This window comes from Onychomys torridus, chromosome 18 (genome assembly GCF_903995425.1).
Source record: "Onychomys torridus chromosome 18, mOncTor1.1, whole genome shotgun sequence".
Lineage (NCBI taxonomy): Eukaryota > Metazoa > Chordata > Mammalia > Rodentia > Cricetidae > Onychomys > Onychomys torridus.
In genome coordinates this window covers 31615257-31639148 of record NC_050460.1, presented here as the reverse complement: position 1 = coordinate 31639148, position 23892 = coordinate 31615257, and the positions used below count along the sequence as shown (strand labels likewise).

Here is a 23892-nt window from a genome sequence, read left to right as displayed (position 1 = left end):
TAGCTATATATGAAATTTATATGTACATATAAATTTTTTTAGATGATCTTATGTAGTTCAATCTTGCCTCTGATTATGAAGCTGATGATGACCTTGAATTCAGGATTACCTCAACTTTCCAAGAGCTGAGATTATAGGCAGGTGCCACCACACCTGGCTTTAATTTATATTTCCAACACTTCATAATTTACATGTATTTTATTTGGGGGGAAAAAATGTTGTGTTGCTCCTTAAAATTTAATTTCTGAAACTACACTGCTTCCAAGTTTTCAAAGTTACCATGATTTAATTTTAAAAATACTGTTGTTTGTGTAGATGAGTGAAGGCAGTGTGGTACCTGCCTACATTTATCTATTTTTGTATACTTCCAGTAAGCAGCGAGGATGTAAGATTCTCCATTTCAGCACACCACTTGTGATAGGAGTGATTTTGAGTGTAACCATGCTCTGTGCTTTGTCCCAGGTTGTAGAAATGTACTCTAGTGGAGGAGACCTTCACCTAGAACTCCCAACAGGTCAGCAAGGAGGTACCAGAAAACTGTGGGTGAGTGGAAGCACAGCTTGCTCTTATGTGTGCTCATGGGAAGTCAGTCGTTTTCTTCATTTTTAAAATGGTCCATGGAAGATTTATCCCTACCAGTCATTACAAACTGTGTGACAAAAGTTCTGTGGCCCATGGCAAGAGGACATTCAAACCAACACCATGATCTTCTGATATATGACATGATGAATGGATTATGAACATGATAAATTGAAACAGTTTACAAAATGAAAAGAAACAAATTAGTTACAGGTATATGGTATAATTATTCAACATGAAAGAAAAAATTGGCAAAATTATAAACTTGGTCTAATTTCCGATTCCTTTTCAGATACTCTTTTCAGTATGTAAAAAGGATGGCATTTTTATATAAAAGTTAATCTTGTTAATCTATATATTATTTGAAATAAGACACGTTCAGGAAATGTGTCTAAACATTTTGTTTAAGGAAAATACTTCAAGAAGATTTTTAGGCTGCAGGGCAGGAGGGAGGGTGACTAGAGGGGTGGCTTAGTAGTAAAGAATACTAGCTCTCCAACCCGAATTCAGTTCCTAGCACCACATGGTGGCGCTCAGCCACTCCTATCTCTGGATCCAGGGGATCCAGTGCCTCCTCTGGCCTCTGCATACACCAGGGAAGCATGCATACAGGCAAAATACCCATACTCATAAAATAGAAATAAATAAATCTTTTTCTAAGTTAAAAACAAAAACAAACCTGAAAACAATATTGGTTTTAAAGAAAACACAGATGGACGGATGGACGGACGGACGGGGACACACACACACACACACACACAGAACATGAGAACCTATCACATTATCCCAACAATAAACAAGTCATTTTGAAATGGCTTACTAACCACAATTACTTAAAGCTTACTAGTGTATTAGAACATTTTTGTTCATCCATAAATTCAACAGGGCTTAAAATAAAAGGAGAAAAGGTGTATTATAATGATTTGATTTTAAAAGAAATAAAATCCATTCTGTATACCATTGCTAAAACAACTGTTTGAAAATATTTCCACCTAGTATTTATTTTCAAGAGTAGAATTAGAAATATATAGCCCAGAAATCTGCTCCAAGAATAAGCCACCGGGGCTGGAGAAATGGCTCATCAGTAAAGAGAATATAGTGCTCTTTCAGAGGACCCAAGTTCAGTTCTCAACACCCACATCTGGTGGTACATAACCACCTGCAACTCCAGCTCCAGGAGATCTGACTGTGCTGGCCTCAGTGGGTACCTACACTCATGTACACATTCACACAAAACAGAACGAGGCACTGATAAGCACAATGTACTTTAGAATGTGTACTCTGGGCTCCATAACTACTGGTGGACTCTAAACAAGTCTCTTCACATCAGGTGCTTGATGTTACTTACATTTATAGACTTCTACTACTTGAGAAGTTTACACCCAGCTTTGAAACTTTGATACAACTACAGTTTTTTTGTTCAATTTTCTATAGAGTGGTGACCCACTCTGTATTTACACCTGGAGATGTGTGAATTTACTCATTGAATCAGGATTTCCCATCATAGAGTGTTTTCTCATACCTGGGAAACTGATATGTAATGACTAGAACATTTCTAAATGAATATAAAAGAATTTAGACTTCTAAATAACTAAGAAGTATAATGAACCCTGGCAAAAATTAGCATGACCTTTTAATGCCCCAAATGATTACAAAAATAATAACCAGTAATGATTTCTGTAATCCTTGAGTGAGAAAAGGCAATCTGTGGTCCTTGTTCTGTACTAGGGAAGGTGTATTGTTGTCTTCTCAAGGAATTTGGTCTGAGAACTGGGAAGTTTAAGCAGAGGTTTACTTAGCAAAGGCAGATTGGAAGGGACTGTCCCCAAAGTAGAGGTAGCAACCCAGTGGAGTCTGTGTTGTGGGTTTTATGTAAGGTTTATGGATATTTATGAAGTAGGTGGCATATTCATGAAATAAAATGGCCCTTTCCCTCCCAAATCATAGCAGATTTCCCTGTACCATAGATATATATATATTTCTTCCCATGATCCTTTAGAAAGGCCCTGAGAGAGGATGGCTGTCAAAACTGCAATGAAAATTATATCCTCATGGAAGGTCTTTTGAGGATTCAGATCCTTCATTAGTGCACATGTGTGGGAAAATGCTCTGGCACCCTAAATTTGTTTCATTTTGTTTTATTTTTGTTGTATTTTATTTTATTGTCTTTTTGAGACAGGATTTCTTTGTGTAACAGCCCTGGCTGTCCTGGAACTTGTTTTATAGACCAGGCTGGCCTCAAACTTACAGAGATCCCCCTGCCTCTGCCTCTGCCTCCGCCTCCGCCTTCCAAGTTCTGGGATTAAAGGTGTGTGCCCACCACACCCATCGAGATTTATTTGTATAGTGGGAACAGTCTATCTTCCCTTCAGAGGTTTAACCACCAAGATTCATTCCAACCGGAGATGAAGCTCCCAAGGCATATAAGGTTACCTTATAACATGCTGCTCAGGGTCCATGGTTGATGTAAAACTTTTATCTTGAAGCAGGACCGAGGGCTTTATGATAGGTTGCAGGCTGAATAAACAGGAGCAGAACTTTGGCTGTCTATAGGTATCCTTTTGCCCGGCTCTACCATTCCTGTCCGTCTCTGCCTAACATTACTATACGTTAGAATGTCCCAGGGACTGAGTCAGGTTCCAAGAGTTGGAAAGCACATCTGGAGTCTGTCCATCCCCTCCACCCTGAGGCTTCCAGTCACCTGTTTTCTACTTTGAGACTACAGAGTTAGTGAAGTAGGGGTAGGTGAGGACCAGTAAGTTCGTGAACGTGAGGTTTTCCTAAAATAAGTTAGAAGTGGCTTGCAGAAAAATTCCAGCAATTTCTAGGCAGCCAAATAGTTCTAAAACCTGAAAAAGAATTTATACACTCCACCCCCGTTGTATTCCAATGAGTCTTCCTTCTAGTATAGTACCTGTGTGGGTGTTATCATTTAGAAGACTGAAAGTTTATGCTGTGTATGTCTGTGTGTGCTCACATGCACCAAGAGCTTTATTTGACTGCACTTGATGAAGTGTTAATTTTTAAATGAAAGGAAAGCAGAGTCCAGCCCTCCTGGTTATCATCTGGAGAACACTATCCACTTCTGGAAAATACTGCCCTCTAATGGGGATTTTTTCCATTGGATAATTTCAGGACTGAGTACACAACTAACGTGTTAAAAAATAACTGGTTTTCTAGACTAGTTATGCTTTTAGAAGGTTTTTGCAGCTTTTAGTTTTCAGACCATTGGCTTGATTAACTTATCTTGACACAATATACATCACCTGTTCAAAAAAAACTCGTTTTTTTCTATTGTAACACTCTCTAAAATTGGAGGTTTTATGTGTTACAATCAGTGAAGCATATTACTAATTGGTAATGTACTATTTTTCTTAGTAGATATATAAAATAATAGTGTACCTATGGTCTGTGTCATCCAATGACTAAACAAGGTAGTTGTGCAGTGTTCTGCATGCTGTGCTACATTATGCTCTGTTTACTCCCAGGAAATCCCTCCTTATGAAACCAAGGGAGTGATGAGAGCCAGCTTTTCCTCCAGAGAAGCAGATAATCATACAGCCTTCATAAGAATAAAGACAAATGCCTCAGACAGCACAGAGTTCATCATTCTTCCCGTGGAGGTAGAAGTTACAACAGGTCAGTAGAAAACTGGAGGAATACAAAGTTTGTTCTCTTCTCGGTCCCCCTATCTTAGCTGAATGAAAGATAATTGTTCATTGTTCTGTTTTCCCAGCTCCTGGAATTTATTCCTCAACTGAAATGTTAGATTTTGGAACACTTCGAACACAAGGTAAAATAACAAGTGTTTCTGGGTCTCTCTCAGTTACTTTTCTGTTTCTGTGAAGAGACACAGTGGCCAAGGCAACTTATAAAAGGAACTGTTTAAGGGGTGTGGGGATGTTGCTTAGAATTCCAAAGGGTTAATCCGTGACCATCTTGGAGGGGAGCATAGCAGCAGGCAGGCATGATGCTGGAGTAATAGCTGGGAGCTCACATCTTACCTGCAAGATTAGAGGCAGAGAAAGACTGGGCCTGGTGTGGACTTTTGAAACCCCAAAGCCCACCCCTATTGATGTATTCCACCAAGGCCACACCTCCTAATCCTTCTCAGAATAGTTCTGCTTCCAGAGAGCAAGCCAAGTGTATGAGCCTGAGGGGGCCATTCCCATTCAAACCACAAGGTCTAAAAAAATCCAATTGAGATTCAGTTCTGATGGCTCTACTTATAATTCACCTTTGAAAGTTATTTCTCAGTGGGTCATGTAATCTTTTAGAAATCTAAGAAACCTGCTTCCCAGGTGATAGAATAAGGTCAGAGTAACTTGAATCTTCCAGGTAGAAAATAGTTTCTTAATCCAATTCCTCACACATTCAGTTTATGAGGAATACTTTTTTCCAGTGATAAAATAAAGGAAGTCAGAAGATTTACCTCTGGATTTTGTTTTGTTTTGTTTTTTGTTTTTCAAGACAGGGTTTCTCTGTGTAGCTTTGCACCTTTCCTGGAACTTGCTTTGGAGACCAGGCTGGCCTCGAACTCCCAGAGATCCGCCTGCCTCTGCCTCCCAAGTGCTGGGATTAAAGGCGTGCGCCACCGCCACCGCCACCACCACCCAGCTACCTTTGGATTTTTTAAAGACATGAATTATTCAGTTACATTTTAATGGATAATATTGTTTATCCTAAGTGATCAAAGAAAGAACTCCCAATTCTAAAATCGTAAACAACCAAGCTCAGATTTTTATTAAAGAAAAAGTACAAATACTTGATATGAACCATTTGTATTTAAAATTTACTTGCCTAGGATTAAAGACCATATTTTCAAAAAATTGATTGGCTTTTTTTTTTTTTTTTTTTTTTTAATTTTCTGAGACAGGGTTTCTTTGTGTAGCCCTGGCTGTCCTGGAACTCGCTCTGTAGACCAGGCTGGCCTTAAACTCACAGAGATCCACCTGTCTCTGCCTCCCTAGTGCTGGGATTTTAAAGGTGTGTGTCCCCACCACCCAGCCTGATTAGCTTTCAGTATGGTAATTTTGCATATGTAATTTTAATGTAATTGTCTTGTTGGAAAACTATGTAATATCTGCGTTCACAAATTACACTCTACATTTTTGTTTGGTTTTGGTCTGATTATTTAAGTTGAGTGTGGTCAGGGCAGCTCTTGTACATCAAACAAATATCCTGATAAGTAAAGTGACTCCTACCAAATGTATCCTTTATTAACATGATAGTCATTATATTTCACATTCTAGAATAACTTCAACTTGATATCTAATAAGATAAAGAGTCTAATGTGCTATGAAGCACATCTTCTAAAGAAACACTTTTTTCCTCCATTTTAACAGATCTACCAAAAGTTTTAAATCTTCATTTATTAAATTCAGGAACAAAGGATGTACCAATAACAGTAAGTAACACCCTCCCCCCCCCCCCCCGTGTGTGTGTGTGTGTGTGTGTGTGTGTGTGTGTGTGTGTGTGAGAGAGAGAGAGAGAGAGAGAGAGAGAGAGAGAGAGAGAGAGAGAGATTGAGAGATTTAACGTCAGAGTTAAGTCCTTGCTCTTTGTTGTGGTAGCCTGTCGACTCTGGTTTTATGTGGAATATGAGAAGCCTGGTCTTCAATTATTTAAACATCAACTATGTATTATACTATGTCCTAAATGTGGAGCTAGGAGTCAAACCACCAAAGTCCCCTCCACCACTGAACTCATTTTGAAACTAGGCTTATTTGGGTTCATAAAAGAGCAGTAAGAAAAGGATGGGATTTTAATCAAGAGAGCAACATTAGGACACTTATACATTGTAGGAGAACACTGTAGCTACTTTGACACAAGTGTAGATGATAAAAGAGACCAGCCAAAGCTGTCATGGTGTTCAGTTGGCGAGGTCACAGTAGCTTAGACTTCTCTCCTACATACACCGCAAACTGAGTTTTCTGAGAACTTAAGTTTGTTTTGTTTTGTGTTTATTTCAGCATTTCTTGCATATTATAACAAGATTAGAGGCTGGTATGTTTTTAGAAAAGTTGTTACCTTCTACCATTTCCTATACATACGCAATTTTAAGGACGGACTAGGTAGTGCTGAATGTTAAAGGTTTATTTTGTCTTGTTAATTCCTCTTCCAAAAACTGATCCTCTTTTTATTTTTTAGTTAGTTAGTTAGTTAGTTTTTTTTTTTCTTTGTTGTTCCAAGACAGGGTTTCTCTGTGTAGCCTTTGGAGCCTGTCCTGAATCTCGCTCTGTAGACCAGGCTGGCCTCGAACTCACAGAGATCCATCCGCCTGGCTCTGCCTCCTGAGTGCTGGGATTAAAGGCATGAGTCACCACCGCCCAACCTGATCCTCCCCCAATCCCCCCAGCTGAGGACCGAACCCAGGGCCTTGCTAGGCCAGCACTCTACCACTGAGCTAAATCCCCACCCCCTGGCCTGATCTGCTTTTTAAACACTATAGTCCTTCTCGGTGCATGATAACAATACAGGTAACTCCAAATTCAAGCTCCTCACCTGGTGATGGATGACCACCCACATTCAGGCCCTCCTATCTGTCATGCAGCTTTGAGAAAATAATCTTCCTGACAGTAATGTGTCATAGATGTCTTCAAGGAAGGTCTGCATGAAGTTTCCATGCTAGCTGACAAACAGGGGTCATTTAGTAACTGCCACTGTCAGCTTGATGTTTGCTTACATGAATGTATGCGCACAATGTTAAGGATCCAATTGCTGTGTGCTAATGGGCTCTCCCCTTGCTTGCTGGCATGCCTCTATGGTTTCAATGTGTATTGAACTCTTTGGAGACAAGGTCTCATTAGATAGCTCTGGCTGGCCTGGACCTCAGTGGTTGGCTTTAAACTCAGAAATCCTCCTGCCTCGGCCTCCCAAGTGCTGGGATTAAAGGCATACACCACATCTGACTTCTTGGACTCTTGTGTCTCACTTGAATTATTGAATGATAGTTTGATTTGAATGTCATAAGAAAAGCCTAAATTATATTAAGAATGTATGCAAGCTGCCTTTCCCTGGGAATCTTCCCACTTCTTAATTATCTTTGAATAAGTCATAGTTAGTAACTAATACTAAAATGTTAGTATAAATAAGTTTATTACAAGGTAATAATTTTGTATTATTTTTCATATTGTCACCAGAATGAACTTTAAGTATTTGCTTTTTTTTTTTTTTTTTGCTTTTTTTTTTTTTTGCTTTGCTTTTTTATTTCCTTAGACAAATAGGTTTTACCTGATAATTCAGGTTTATTTTTAATGAGTGAACAGTTCAGGCCATTTGTATAAAGTGAGTCACCAATTGTATATTTGTTTACTGTTAGTGCAGTATGTTTTGAGGTAATAATTCTGAATGTAAATATTTCCTCTGGTTTGGAAAATGCTTACTTAAAGTATTGCATTTGAAGTAAGAGAATCATTTTTTTGACATCTATTTTAAGTTCTTCCTGCTTACAACAACTTCTCTTAGCAAAAACCATGACTCGTTCTTTCCTGCATGGCTTTGTAGCAGCAGCTGCTGCCACTCAGAACATGCTGCAGTGGCTCCTGATGAACCATTGCAATGTGTGAATGTGTTGGGACGAGGCTGTGGTCCCATGGTTGCTGTCTCCCTCACAGTAGCCAGGGAAGGAGGTAGCTGTGCGCTGAGAGCCCAGCTCTCTAGCAAGCCACAGGCTCCAAGTAGCAAGTTGATGGAATCACAAAACTTTGTAGACAGATTATTGCCTTAGAAAAGATCTCCTCCAGTCTCCCGGGATGTCCTTAGAGATGGGGAAAATGAATCGGAGTATGTGGCAGCTCGCTTAGCTTCCAGATGTGTCACTACTAGATTGCCATATGTATTCTACTGCTTCCCTCTCTTGGGACAATTGTTAGTGTGATAAAACAGTAAGCAAATGAAACTATCTTCCATATGTAGCTTTGCTAACAGTTTAAACAGTTCTTTGTTTAATCTCAAAGTACATGCATACCCTTCAGGGAATGAAGAGATCTGTATTTCAAGTGGTGGTTATTAACAGTAAGCTTTATTGATAAGGAAGATGTTTTGAACCAATCATCCAGTTCCCAACCCCAGTCTGATATTCAAATGAGAAAGCATTCGCCAAGAAAAAGGGAGGCAAATGAAAAGATGAAATGCTGAGAAAGTGGGAGATCAGAAGCCAAGGCTGTTAAGAATTCCAGCTCAACCAACTGCAAGAATCATCTTTAGGGCCATCATCCAGGACCTGCAAGGACTTGCTAGCTGCCCAGCACTAATAGTACCTGGAAAAGCGAGCTGCCCTGGCAGGCTCTGGAGTTAGTGTAATCACCTTAGTTCCCTGCCATAGCAAACACCAGGCCACAGAGCCAGTGTCTTCCTTCACGTTCTTCTCACACACTTACTGTGCCTTCAGGCACACACAAATGTGTTCATGTGATGTTCAGTCTAGGTAGGATTCTTCTTTATCAGTGAACAGAAAGAGTCAGCTGGGAATGGGGAAGAACCTAGTGACTTGCCAGCCCCATGAGTAAGCATACCCGATGAGCTTCACAGATGGAAGATTCTTTTCTGTGGGAAGTAACAAGATTTGACATCAAGTTCACACAGTCCTGATAATTTAATAAGTACTTTGAATGAGGGTTAGTGTGCAATACCATGATTCCGTGAAGACACTTTTGTGCAGTGGGTTAGACAGTGACCCTATACCAAGTCAGGAAACCTGGCTTCAGTCCTCCTCTTGGTGCTGACTGTTGAAAAATCATTTTATAATGTGAGGCTCTCTTTATCAGAACAATGGGGAAGGGGTTGGACTTTTGAAGTCTCTTTTGGTTTAAATGAATTGTATCATTGAGGATGATAAAAAAAAATAACTAGACCTTAAAATGTGTCTATTTTTTAAATATACACTAAACATACACCATTAGCTAGGTTTTGTTGTTGTTCTTGTTTGCTTTTGGGTTTTGTTTTGTTTTTTAAATTTTAGGTTTAGTTATGTGAATAGATCTGATTCCCTAAGTTGAAAGCATTCCAGCCTCTCTTCCAAGTTAAGTACCTCTGTAGTTGGCCTTACTGCCCAGTGCACCAGTAATGAAATGAATAGTCTGCCTTTAACAGCAGGCCTTGCCTACACTGTCAGACCATGCAGAAACAACTGCAGAGGCCACCTGGGGGTCACAGCATCTTGTGTGTGTTCATTCTTCCCATTAGAGGACAGCTCCATAGCACCTATGTGTATGGATTTCTTCAAGACAGATGGGTCTTAAGTTGGCTTCATGTCCCCTTCACTCACAGAGTAGGCATTCATTCAGAAAGTGAGACCTTTACGTTTTCCCATGTGTGAGTTTGTCCTTAGATTCCTACTTACTAATCTCATACCTGGTTCCCTTGTCATCACTGTTTCATAAGGTATTCTAATGAAAGGAAGGTTTGCACTTGCCCTGTTTCATTTACAGCTGCTATAGACATTAAGCCTTAGTTTAGAGTATGCTTCACTTTCTAGCTAAACTAGACTAAAATTACATTTTTTTTTCTTTGCAGAGTGTTCGACCTACACCACAAAATGACGCTATAACGGTACATTTTAAACCAGTTACATTAAAAGCTTCTGAAAGTAAATATACCAAGGTTGCAAGCATTAGTTTTGATGGTAAATATTAATTTTTTTCTATCATAGAGTGGTGTTATTTTGATAAACTAGAAAGCATCTATGTTGATGGGTTAATATAGAAATCCAGACTATTTTAACCAACATTTAACAGTACTGCCTCAATTGATTCCCCCTCCCCCCACACACACACACAAAAGTCACTAACTTTTTTGTTGTTGTTCATTTTGCTTTGTTTTTAGAGAGGTTTCTCTGTGTAGCCCTAACTGTCCTGAAACTCTCTCTGTAGACCAGGTTGGCCTCAAACTCACAGAGATCCACCCACCTCTGCCTCCCAAGTGCTGGAATTAAAGGCATGTGTCACCACCACCCTAAATTAGTATTCACAATCAAGAAATATTAGCAGATACCTTAGGGTTGGGATATTTCTGTAATCTGGGATAACCAGTCACAGCTGTCATAATTTACCTTAATTATGAAGTCATTGGTTGTTTTAATTAAGTGATAATGCATTTAATGTTCAGAAGCACGTTTAGGTTTGTGGGCAAAAATACTCTTCATAGCACTTTTATATGTTGACTTTTTAAGTAAAGCAGACAATCCTGCCTAAGCTTAAATAATAGCCTTTATGTTATAGTTGTCCAATTAGCTGTTATTTCAGATATGCATAAAATGTGTTATTTGAAATGTTATCGCTGATCTACAGCCGTAATGCCCTCAATGTACTCAGTCTCACCTGAAACATTAGCTCAGACTTAAGCATTTTTATAGTCTGTCTTTACTCTATTTTCATTTGTTTTAAGAGAAATTTATTGGGTTTGCTATTGCGATTTTTAAATGACTTAATGCTGCTTAACTCAGTATATGATTAAATAAGAACTGAAACTTGGAAGAGGGCCTGTGTCTTCCCTAGCCTCTCCATCCTGAACATGCCTCTTTGGTCTAATCCACCTGTCTCACCTACGCAAGGGACCATAAAGATGAACCTGGTTGGTATTCTGACAACCATATCTGTCTGGAGTCCGCATTTCACAGTTCAGCTCATCAGATGAGGGTAGTTAGTGAGTGTGACAGCACCCTGCCAAGTTCATCATAGTGTTTGCGAGAGAGTCGGTATATTCCTTAGTTCTGGAGCATTCTGGGGGGATCTGGAGCAATGATACAGGCTGAGGCCTCTGAAAGAACTCCCAGGGAGTAGAAATTGAATATGTGACCTCTTTTATGATGCATATGTAGAAAGTTAAAATTACAGGGGGTCTTGCAGTCACAGCTACACCCATGTAAGAGGTAAATGTCTTCTGTGCTGCTGAGAGACCACGTCATGACCAGGTCTTCCCATCCAGAGAACAGAGTAGTCAAGAATACTTAGGCACCTTAGTGACTAACCCAAGCAATGGGCAAGTCCACCTCAGCCATATCCTATAGCATACCACTACTCTATCTCTGAGGGTACAGGGCTCCTCCCTCCAACTCCTTAAGCCCAGCAAATGTCTCCATGGAGGCATATGGTGCCATTCGTGCGGCTCTTCTGAGATTACAGGCTCTAAATTATCCATCCATCCATCCATCCATCTATCTATCTATCTATCTATTATTTATTTATTTATTTATTTATTTATTTATTTATTTATTTATTTTTCCGGTGCCAAGTTTGTGCTAGGCAAGCACTCTACGTCTGAGCTGTATCCCCAGCCCTAAAATAGTGTTTCTTAAAAGAAAGGGTTTTTTCCCTCCAAACAGTTGCTAATTTTCTTTCAAGTGCTTTTTAATGTCTTAAGGAAATGTTTTGACCTCTTACCTACTCACAGTGCTGCAGATCTCCCAGTAGAAAATACCTCTCAAAGGTTGCTGTGAGTGACCTAGAAAGATGGCTTAGCAGTTAAGAGCACTGGCTACCCTGCTAGAGGGCCCTAGGTGGGTTCCAAGGGTTCCCAGCACCCTTGTTGGGTGGCTCACACCAGCTCCAGCTGTAACTCTAGCTCCAGGCAGGATCCAGTGCCCTCTTCTGACCTCCTTAGGCACATACACATACACATACACATACGTAAGGGTATTTTCAGAGTTCACAGTGTGTTAGTGCTGCCAGGTTCATGTTCCCGACAGACGTCCTTCTCCCCCATGATACTCCATGTTAGTTAACTGAATATTCTTGAGATCTTTGTGTTGCTAAGCTAATAACACTGGGAAATGCCTGAATTATAGTCCTATATCAGCCTGACATCAGAACACTGAAAAAGCTAAAGTATCCAGAAATAGCTCAGTTGGAAAAAGATGTTAAGGAGAAATTTAAACCTGAAGTGCTTGAGAGTATATAGTGGGATGCTAGGCATTGTTGGTACCATTCCCTCGTCCTTTGCTTGTCCTGAAGTTGGGTGGCACACATTCACTGGAGGTGTACCTGAAGGACTTCAAAGGAAAGAACACTGAACTGCTTCTTCTTTTCCTGGGAAGCAGCATCTAATGAGCACCCAGACTGGATGCATCAAATGAGTTTCTTTGATTCGGAGAGCTTGACTTGATCGGTGAGACACCATGAAAAGACAGATGGGATGGGGTTGACAGCAGGAGAGGTCTTCCTCAGCTCACAGCTCTCAGCTGGCGAATGGCTTTTCTCTGTGCCACGCTGCCTTGTTGATATTTGCCACAAGACTGGGGCCAAACTAGGAATATTGTTCCTTTCTCAGTACAGCCTTGAACTACCAATGCTCAGTAGGTGCCAGGTGCCAGCAGTTTTGCCTCCCACGGGACACTTGGCAGTTTTCTGGAGACATTTTTAGTCACCACAGATGGAGGGATGTGCCTGACATCTAGCAAGAGGAGTCCCTAGGTGCTGTTGGATATCCTCCACAGTGCCTACCATAGGGAGTTAACCTGCCCTCACATGCTCACCATGCTGAGATTCAGGTTAAGGAACCTGACTAGGTGGTCTGTCTCACCACAGGAAACTATCCTGGTTTTTATACAAAATGGAGACTATGTATGCAAGTGTTCTGTTTGCCAGTATGGAAGCGTCCGTCCACCCCCTCACCCCCCGCTCCCTTTTTTTAAGATCCTCTCAGTTTCCATAAAATCACTCAGACTCATAAGCAGTAAAAGGTAACAGAGCTGTCTACATGGTGAGCAGTGCAGGTCCTTGCTCACCACCAAGCCTGACCACCTGGGTTTAGTCCCTCAGACCTCCATGTGTGTGCCCTAACAGGCTCACCTGCACTCACACTTGTCAGACAGACACAAAATGAGTAAATGGAATGTTTTAAGTTTAAAAAATACCCCCCACACATAAATAAATAGACATTTTTTTAAATGACAATTTTCTGTTGTCTTTTGTTTGTTTGTTTGTTTGTTTCAATGCTTCCTTTCAGCTTCAAGAGCAAAAAAGCCCTCTCAGTTTTCTGGGAAAATAACTGTTAAAGCAAAGGAAAAGAGTTATTCTAAACTCGAAATACCCTATCAAGCAGAAGTTCTAGATGGGTGAGTTTTGCCTTCAAAGGAGCTTTTAACTTTCTGTTTACAACTTTTTGCTGATAGAGTTCATCCAACCTAACGGGCTTATAGTGAAAAGAACAATAACTGTAAAGGAAATCCTCTGTCTTGTTTCTTTCTGACTTTCTAAGATGAAAGGAGAAAATTGAATGATATGATCTGTGTTAGAAGATTTAATGATTCAGAAGTGAATGTGTTTCTTCAATATTTAAGTCATTTGAACCATTTTCATTCTGTTCTTTTTGTAACATGTCAGACTGTTTCATGTCACTCCTGTGACTTGAGGCAAATGTTTGTTTTCATCTGTAAACTCTTCAGTCCCTCAGTTGACCCTTGACTTAGAAATGGCCTCTGAGACATAACTTTCTCACTGTGCTTTTACAGTAAGTGTCGTATTAATGCACAGCCGGAACCACTGTAGCTTTCCTGTTGGTGTGTGCTTGAGTCCAGCAGTTTGATTTTGTATCATGCACTAGGAACCATCTTTCTGTTATATTTCAGTATTTTGTAAGCTAAAGTTTTAGTCGTGTGATCAATCATACAGTTATAAAGTTAAATACTAATTCTGTTCTGTGGTCCTTAAGGCTAAATGTACACTACTACTTATAACCAAAGAGCTTGGACCTTAAATTAACACAAGAAAATAAGGAGGATTCATCTTGTTTTGTTTTCTTCCAATAGTTATTTGGGTTTTGATCACGCCGCAACACTATTTCACATCCAGGACAGTCCTGCTGACCCAGTGGAAAGGCCAATTTACTTGACTAACACTTTTAGTTTTGCAATCCTCATTCATGATGTGTTGTTACCGGAAGAAGCCAGAACGATGTTTCAGGTGCGTGTGAGCCCTCTTGCTTCATTCTGCTGCTATCCACTAGATGTACTAACCTTTGCTTTTTCTTCCTTCTCCCAGGTGCACAACTTCAGCAAACCAGTTTTAATTCTTCCTAATGAGTCAGGATACATTTTTACCCTGTTTTTTATGCCATCCACATCATCCATGCACATAGACAACAACATTTTACTCATTACCAATGCCTCTAAGTTTCATTTGCCTGTGCGGGTATACACAGGCTTTTTAGAAGTAAGTATGCTGTCAAGGTCCCTTCTCTGTGTTTTTGGGTATTGCCAGGCAATTGGGCTGCACTCTTGTGTTTTACATGTTGATCTGATTCCTTCCAGGATCCCCAGAGAATTCCAAAACTAGGGGTTAATTCTTCAGTATCCAATGGGAATTGGTCTTAGAATCCACTACAGATGCCCAAACTCATGGGTATTCTAGTTCCTTATAGAAAATATTTGTAGTATTTGTAGGCAAGCAATGAAGTCCATGGATGTGGAACCCACAATATGAAAGGCTGACTGTCCACACTGTGTTTTCATCTAACGCATACAACTAAGTTTAATTTAGAAATTAGAGTAAATAGTAGTATTACTTAGGGTAATACATGATACGGTGCTGTAATTAAACTATAATTTACCGTTGCCTTAAGGAAAGCACCTTTTGTCTTTTCTTTGGCATATGTGAGTCCATGGAATCACTGCCCTTGCTCCTTGGGGCATTTACAAAGCAAAATAAGGGTTGCTTGAGCACAGGCCCTGTGCTGCTACCACAGTAGTCCTTCTGAAACTCCATGACTAATGAGTGGTTAGCATATACAGCATGGATACATAGGAGAAAGGGATGATTCCAATCCCTGATGGGACACCACAAGGCTTCATTGACTACTCAGAATAACGTGCAATTGAAAACTTAAGAATTACTTATTTCTGAATTTTTCCCATTATATATTTGACACCTTTAATTCCAGTCTCTACCTGGAGCTTTTCTACATTCTTTTCTTTTGAATTGTTGACAGAAAATCTAAAACAAAGATAAATGGAAGGAGAGTAATGGGGGAGGGACAACATTAGGAAGTAAAATGGTAACCTTGATTGGTTAAAGTTGGGAAATACTGGACAAAGCAAAGAACCAGGGAGGGAAGGAGAAAACTGGGTGGTAAGATGCACATCTGAGCAAGTAAGATAAATATAGCCCAGAAGTAGGCATCGAGGGCTTTACAGTGCAGAAAACAAACCAGCAGGAAAATGCCAGACAAAGCTGTGGTGCATGTGGCCAATAAAAGAAATGTGGCTAAGTAATACAACTGTCACGAAAGAGAAGGCAGGCACACGCACTGCCTCCCAGAACTTAACAGCAGCTAGACTGTGGAGCCGATGTTACCATCCAGTCAGATGACTTAAAATCACTCAGTGCCTGCCGGGACCACAGACTCTCTGCCTAATTGCCAGGGCTTCCTAGCCTCTTGCTTTTCTTCAGGGAGGTAGCTGCTCAGTAAATGGCCTCTTTCCATCCCTGGTCCTCTGATTGTTCCAAGTTCTCACTATACCATGTATCTATACACATAGGCGTAAACTACAGGCACCATGCTGTCTCCTGGTGATCACTGTCTTTGGTAACATTCTGTTACACACATGTGATTGGTATTTAATACAGTCCTTTTCTATCTCTCCAGTACTTTGTATTGCCCCCCAAAATAGAAGAACGCTTCATAGATTTTGGAGTGCTGAGTGCTACAGAAGCAAGTAATATTTTATTTGCAATTATAAACAGCAATCCAATTGAGGTAAAGAAATTAATTTTATTCTCAATCACACTGAGGATTTCGTGTTTGTGTTGCAAGATCACTTTTGTGTTTTCTCTTTGAAGCTGGCTATAAAAAGTTGGCATATCATAGGAGATGGCTTATCCATAGAACTGGTAGCTACAGAGAGAGGCAACAGAACTACAGTGATTGCGAGCCTTCCAGAGCTGGAGAAGTCCTCCTTGCCTGACCAGTCCCCAGTGAGTGAACGTGTTTACTGCTTCTTTGGGTTAACTGAGTGTTGAAGCCACAAGTGAAAGAGTACTGTTGTGTGCACCACTCAGCTAGGGTTTGACGTGCTGCCTAATGGCAGTGACTGGTAGATCTTGGAAGGGCTTCATGGAGCATCTGCTCCCCTGTTTTCCACTTACGATGAGGACACTGAAGCCCAGAGACACTGAGCCTACCTTAGGAGTTACAGAGCAAGTGAAACTGGAACGATCCATATCACACTGTCCTGAAAGGAAAGGGTCTCCAGTGAGTCAGTACTCTAGTCTACATTGCTCTGCACATGAGCTGTGGCAACCTGATGCCATGCGGGTCTGTGTGGGTAGAGCTTACCGCTAGGTGCTCCTTCCCCCTACAGTAGGAGACTTGATCCTGCATGGCTAGTGAATGACGCCATTTTTACTGCTTTAGGTAACATTAGCTTCAGGACACTTTGCAGTGTTCAGAGTCAAACTTACTGCCAAGAAACTAGAAGGGATTCACGATGGAGCCATACAGATCACAACAGACTATGAGGTAAGCACTACTGGGGATTCATGTCAGTGGATTTTTCTGAAACTTTTATTGTTACTGATTATGGATATTTATAGGGCCTTTTAGTTTTTGTAGAAGCAGAGAATACATTTATTTAAAGTTCATGTGCTAGTTTCATGCCTTTATAACTGATCTTTTAAGAACCATTTCAGAAGACTGGTTTGCTACCTCCCAGTTTTCTGCTAAAACACATACTTTCTAACTGAGACACAGTTTCAGAAAAACACTCTTAGCACATTTAGAATTACCCTATTAAAAACCTGCCTACAGAATGTTTCCACACAGCACAAGTCTGACTGGATTTCCTAAGCTGCATGTCTGACTCTGCACTTATTAGTGTCCTTTTTGCAATACATTATGTTCATGTCTGCTGGACATTCTTCAGATGAGTGTCAGTGAGCTCTTCCAGAGACTGAGTAGAGTTTATGTTGTAGTCAGTAAGATCCTGAATGCATGTATTTCTGAAAGATTTGATTTTTTTATTTTATACTTTTAGTTTTTGATAAAGGAACCTTGGACAGATTAAAAAGCTTCCAGGGTGGTTTCAATAATGGTTTTGAGTTATTGCCAGCCTATGACACAAAATAAACTTTGTTTTTAACTCCTAAAACAGTACCAAACATCCCAGACTTTCCCCTGACTTCATGGTGGTCTGCTTTTCACTCCACAGATCCTAACCATTCCTGTGAAAGCTGTGATCGCAGTGGGCTCACTGACCTGCTTCCCAAAACACATGGTCCTTCCCCCTTCCTTCCCAGTAAGACAATTTATACTTCTCCTACTAGTTGTTTGCCATTGCCTTTACCCTGTGTTTAGAGCGCAAATGGGAAAGTCGTTTACTGCCTTCGTCATTTATTGTAAGGTTCTCTAGAGGATAGGAAGTGGGTAAGAGATAGACCCTCCCTCAAAAGACGTTCTATGAAGATAGGAACTGGAGCCCTGCTTTATGTAAAGTAGAGAGTTGAGGTTGCCCTAGGAAGATTAAGGTAAAGGGACTTACAGAGAAAGCACCCTGTGCCAGGCAGTGGTGTTACACACCTTTAATCCCAGCCCTTGGGAGGCAGAGGCAGGTGGATCTTTGTGAGTTCAAGGCCAGCCTGGCCTACAGAGTGAGATCCAGGAAAGGCACCAAAACTACACAGAGAAACACTGTCTCAAAAACAAAAAAAATAACAAAAGAGAAAGCACCCTGCAGTCTAACTTAGGATTTCTTCTGGCAGGGATAGAAAAGAGGAGGCAAGGACATCCAGGGCTAGGGAAGATCATCATCAGAGGAAAGAGGGAGTAAAGTCTGAATTGGTCCAGGTAGTACTGAGTGATCGATCTGGCTTGGCCAGAAGGGAAGGAAGCCTTAAGAGAACGTAGAACAGTGTATTGGAGTGGAAGCCTGAAGAAACATAGGAGTCTAAAGTTTTTGAGCAGAGACTTAACGTCATCAATACTAAGCTTTAAAGATTGACTCTATCAGAAGGAAATGCAGGCCACTTATGGAGGTAACAGCCCAGGGGAGGACTAGGCACACAGGAAAAAGGCTATGGGGAAAGTTGAGTGCCAGGGCCTCTGGTGGAGGCAGCAAAGCCTTTCCTGCTTCCAAGCCTCCAGGGTTTGAAAGGGGAAAAAAAATAGCCTAAATTTTTTTTTATTTTGTTTCATTTTATATACAGAGAGTGTGTACCATTTTTAAGAGTACTTTTGAAATTGGAGAGATGGCTTTGCAGTTAAGAGCACCTACTGTAAAACCTGGTTCAGTTCCCAGTGCTTACATGGTGGCTCACAGCTGTCTGTAATTCCAGTTTCAGGGCCTTCAATGCCCACTTCTCACCTCTGTGAGAACTAGGCACACGTGGGGTACATCTAAATACATGCAGGCAAACATTCATACATATAAAATAAAAATAGTTCATTGATGTCAAAATGTTTCTCTGTGTCTTCTGAAAAACTGCTAAAATTAATAACTTTTTTAGCTTGATAGGAAATTGCCTTAAGCAGATATACAGAAATTATCTCCAAAATATTTTGTGGTAGTGTGCTTTCTTTATGCTAAAAAAAAAAAAAAGAAAGAAAGAAAGAAAAAAAAAGAATCAATCTAACATAGGTTTTATTCAGTAGAAAGAGTGTTAGGATTAAAGGCATGCACCCCACTGCCAGGTCTTTGTTGTGGTTGTTGTGGTTAGTTTAAATGCTATTCAGATGTTTAACGTTGAGCTGGTGAGATGGCTCAGCAGATAAAGGTGTTTGCCACCAAGCCTGCGTTCACCAGGAAGGAGTTCACCAGGAGGAAGGAGAGAACCAACTCCTCCAAGTTGTTCTTTGACCTCCACATGGACTCAGTGGTGAATACACACTGTGGTGCATGAACCCACCACTATAGACACACAAGTACATAATGTAGTTCTTTTAAAGAAGAGAAAAAATGAAGTTTGTATATGGATCATTAAGTAGTGAAAACACAAGAATTTGAATATTTCTTGGCTACTGTAGACAATAGTAGTTTCATGTGTGAAACAATTCTTTTATAGTGCAGTGACTCATTCCTTACAAGTTGATCTCTCTTGATGTGTTTCTGAGGTCCTCTGGGAAGGGAATGAGACATCTTTTATACCCAGAGTCAGGAACTTAATAGATGATGCACATGTGAGGGAGCAAAGTGGTGGAGAGAGGGGATAGCAGAAGGTAGAACATGGAGCAATTCCTTGAGTGACCTCAGAAGGTCAACAAACTGAGGCAGCTGGGGGTCAGAGTAGAGAGAGGACTCAGCTGTGTCTTCGAGTGTGAGCCTCGAGAAAGAAGACATGCAGAAGGTGCTAGCTTTCTGAGGAAGAGTCAGGATGCATTGGAAAAATGTAGAAATGTGTCTTCCTGGGATAGAGGTTTAGGGGCAGGAGATAGGAGTGCTGTACTTAACAGAGCCTAAGTTCAAGATCATACTCTTTTCAATATACAACTGTAATAAAAAGTTCAACCTACTTCAGTTTGGGCTCTAATTAACCCCCTCCCGGCCTTCCTGTCATTGCACTTTGACTGTATATTAAATCCATGCCTTTATTATTAATCCATAAGAACCTTATTCTTCCGTCAGTCACCTTTTGGACACTGATCTCCTTATGCTCTGCTGAGTCCTGAAAGGGACTTTGAGCTCTTGGACAGAAACAGTCAGAAAACATTTCAAATAACTCAAGGTTGAGTCTTTAAATAGAATTTCAAAAGGAATTTTCTTTCTTTTGATCTCCATATGGCCTAAGAGCTGAGGCCAGGAAGAAGTTATGATAAGTACAGAAATCTAGATCCAAGAAGGCACCTCTGCTGCCTGTTCTGACTTCCTTCCCTCCCAGCCGCATGTCCACTCTATGGGGTCTTGCCAGGGTATTTGTTTTCACCAGGCTTCAAATAAGGATGCCGTCCTCTTCTTCTGTCTCTTTAGTACCAAATATTAGAAAAGCAGGTTTCTCACTTTAGAAAGTTCTTTAAGTGGGTAGGAACAATTCTGTATTCAACCAGAAGAAAATATAAGCTCATAATATGCTTCTTGAGGATGGTTTGAATCTTTTTGAAATTGATAATTTACCAATTTGATATGCTCTAGAAAAACAAAGCTGGCACCTGGTAAAGAGTCACTGATTAAGACTTTGGTTTGTGGACTGGAGGGATGGCTTCTCAGTTAAGAGGAGTTGTGGCTCCTGTAGAAGGGTGGTTCAGTTCCCAGCACCCTCATGGAGCTCACTGCCATCCGCACTCCAGCTCCTGGGCTCAGTTCCTCTTCTGGCTCTGAGAGGCCAGGCATGCACGCAGTGCACTTTATATAAGTACAGCCAAAACATTCATACACATCAAATACACATTGAAAAGCCTGTTCTAAAAAAGAACTGAATTTGTATGCTAGTTTTGTAAAATTCTTCATGGTGTATGTTTTTACTTCTGATTGCTGTTTTCTGAGACAAGGACTGTTCTGGTGTTAGTCAGCCAAGTGCTAAAATCACAGGCATGCCAGTTGATAGCCTGCATTTTTTAAAGAGATCTAATTTTTCTCTGTAATGGTAAAAATGATGGGTTTTTTTTATAAAGAAAATATTTTCTTTTAAAGGATATGTTTTATTCTTACTTGGTTAGGTTTTAGAATTCATTTATTTCAGGGCAGCCTTACCTTGGTATAAACAGACTTTGCCTTACCAAAAATGACCTTCTTTATTTATTTGAAGTTCTTTTCTGTGTCTTCTTGGTGTACTCAGTGTGTCAACACAAAACCAAATTTCCCCTTAGTTCATTACAGTACTTCTGTAATATTCCTCAGCAGCAACAATGAAAAGGTTGTCCTCTGATTTCTGTTCTTTTGATTTGGTGCTTTTCTTTTGAATGAGGGGATGAATTTTTGGGTCAATGACAGATTTAAAGATTATCAGCTGATGAAAATTCTGAATGTGTCTTAGCTGCAAATTTCGTCATATACAACTGAATTTGTTTGTTTTTCTTCCTTCAGGGGAAGATAGTTCATCAGAGCTTAAATATTATGAATTCCTTCTCACAGAAGGTGAAGATACAGCACATACGGTCTTTGTCAGAAGATGTACGGTTCTACTACAAACGATTACGGGGCAATAGGGAAGACTTGGAGCCAGGGAAAAAGTCAAAGGTTTGTCAGGTTTCAGAAGTCCTATTTGTCAGTACTTTGTGACTGTGACCATCTGTGGATGCGGGATTCACAGTTATCCTGTGCTTCTTTATAGATTGCAAACATTTATTTTGATCCTGGGCTACAGTGTGGGGATCACTGCTATATTGGCTTGCCCTTTCTCTCAAAATGTAAGTCTTCTTGGTCCCTCCTGTCCCTTTACTCTCCCCACCAAAAAAGCGAAGCTAATTCTGAGTACTGTAGAACTCACTGGAAGGGCTATTGGCAAGTGGGTAGGTTGAGTCCGTGCTGACATGTGCTTCCTCTTTCAGCTGAACCCAAAGTGCAGCCTGGGGTGGCCATGCAGGAAGACTCGTGGGATGCCGACTGGGATTTACATCAGAGTTTATTCAAAGCTTGGATGGGGATAAAGGAAAACGCAGGTCATAGGTACGAGCCTCTGCTTTATTGAAGTCTTTTAGCAGTGTAGCACATGCAGTGTCTCTGTTTCTACTTTCTAAATGTCACTGTATTTTCCTATGGTTATTCTACGTCACCACCAAACTAATGGGCCTAGTTCAGGGTGTTGTCACATTGACATTGTCAGCATTGTGGCTAAGAAATACATACACTCCTGTTTCCTCTTTCCTCTAGTGCATGAGGTCTGTCCTTACAATTAAAGAAACTTGAAATTGCCCCATATATTATGACCACCATGTTCACCTTAGACACAATATTATGCATGAGAAAAAAGATTTGTCTGCTACTGGCCTTCCCAAGTTATACTCACTCCCTCCCTACAGGAGACCAAATTTATTTGCTCCTTGTTTAAAAAGCTTCCTCCTCCTGCTCCTTCAAGTGCTAACCTGTTGCTAGAGGCGTAAAGGGCCCCTTCGGGTGGCTCTCCATTGCATCTTTGGCAGCTACAAAGTATGCTAATGGAAAACCAGCATCACACCTGGATTCAAACACCAAGACGTAGCTTTGGTATTATAAAAGCCTGGCTCTTTCATACACATTAGAAAAGGATTTTTCCAGAAATAGGAACATTGACAAGTAGACTTGATATGTAGTTGTCAAAATTAAAATAATCTACCATAAGAGTATTTTGAAATTCTTAAACCATTAGCTCCTTTTTGATTAACTCTTTAGATGGCACACAAAGAATGGTTATCACTGGCATTTTCATGCACGTATGATTATACTTTATTCTCGCTAACCCTCTGCCAGTTCCCTTCTTCCCCTTAGGGACCCCACTTCTGCTCTCATGCCCTAGTTTCCATCATCTCCCCTTCGTCCCCTTTGCCCTTCTCCTGGTTCCCTTCCTGCTCAGGGCTACGTTAAATAGTGCAGTGGTAGGTGTGGCTTTTGCAAGTATCTCTGCAGTGTGCTGACTTAGCAACCTTCAGGAATGTCCCCTGGTTAGTAGAGATATGATAGTTCTAGTGTTAATTTTCAAGGATCCTCCATACTGATTTCCATGGCTGGGCACATTTACATTCCCACCTGCAGCAAATACAGGTTCACCCCACCCTTCCTGGTTGATTAGTCGGGTATGTGTCTGTGTTTCAATGATAGCCACCTCTGGGAATCTTAGAGCAGTTTTAATTTGCATTTCTCTGACAGCAAAGAAGTTGAACACTTTTTCAAATGTTTCTGGACATTTGTATTTCTTCCCTTGAGAACTGTCTGCTCATCTCATGAGTGCATCTGTCCACTGGATGGTTCAAACCATTAACTGTTGATACTGGGAGTTTCTATATTGTAAAAGTTTCCTTAAAGAAAAGAAAGTTAATTTTTTCATTAAAAATGGTTCCCCTGAGTACTCAAAGTCTTGTAATAAACTTGCAAAAAGCTCAGTGATTAAAACTCTCCTTTGTTCCCTGTGTCTCCACAGTGGACCTTGGAAAGTCTAGACAGTCTCCAAGTGTTAATGGATAACTCAGTAGTGCTGCCCTCAGCTCAGCAGCCAGGGAGCCTCTTCACACCACCTGTCTTCCTTCCAGTGGGCAGCTAGCCGAGGCCCTGGGCTCCCGCTGCCCTGGGCTCCCTAGCCTGGTGTACAATGAGTAAAGCATTCTCCATGGGCCCACATTTGTGTTCCCTTGTTGGTATGCATGTTTCAAGATATTTCTGCTTCTTGTTTCATAATGCCTCTATGTGTGTGCTTGCCAGTACCCCAGGATCATAACTTAGTAGTGCAGGGTTTGAGCATGCTTCAGTGGTTGGTCCCA

General features: G+C 40.6%; 1 protein-coding gene across 1 annotated transcript in view; it reads left to right on the top strand.

Moving 5' to 3' along the window:
* The window catches only part of Tmem131 (transmembrane protein 131), a 166096-nt gene that overhangs the window by 109314 nt on the left and 32890 nt on the right, over window positions 1–23892 (top strand). Inside the window, 15 exon segments of the mRNA XM_036167547.1 lie at window positions 463–543; window positions 4068–4218; window positions 4316–4372; window positions 5925–5986; window positions 10096–10204; window positions 13525–13633; window positions 14327–14480; window positions 14559–14729; window positions 16162–16272; window positions 16356–16490; window positions 16930–17034; window positions 17723–17809; window positions 21527–21679; window positions 21774–21849; window positions 21991–22108. Of these exon segments, the coding sequence (XP_036023440.1) occupies window positions 463–543; window positions 4068–4218; window positions 4316–4372; window positions 5925–5986; window positions 10096–10204; window positions 13525–13633; window positions 14327–14480; window positions 14559–14729; window positions 16162–16272; window positions 16356–16490; window positions 16930–17034; window positions 17723–17809; window positions 21527–21679; window positions 21774–21849; window positions 21991–22108 (1679 nt within the window).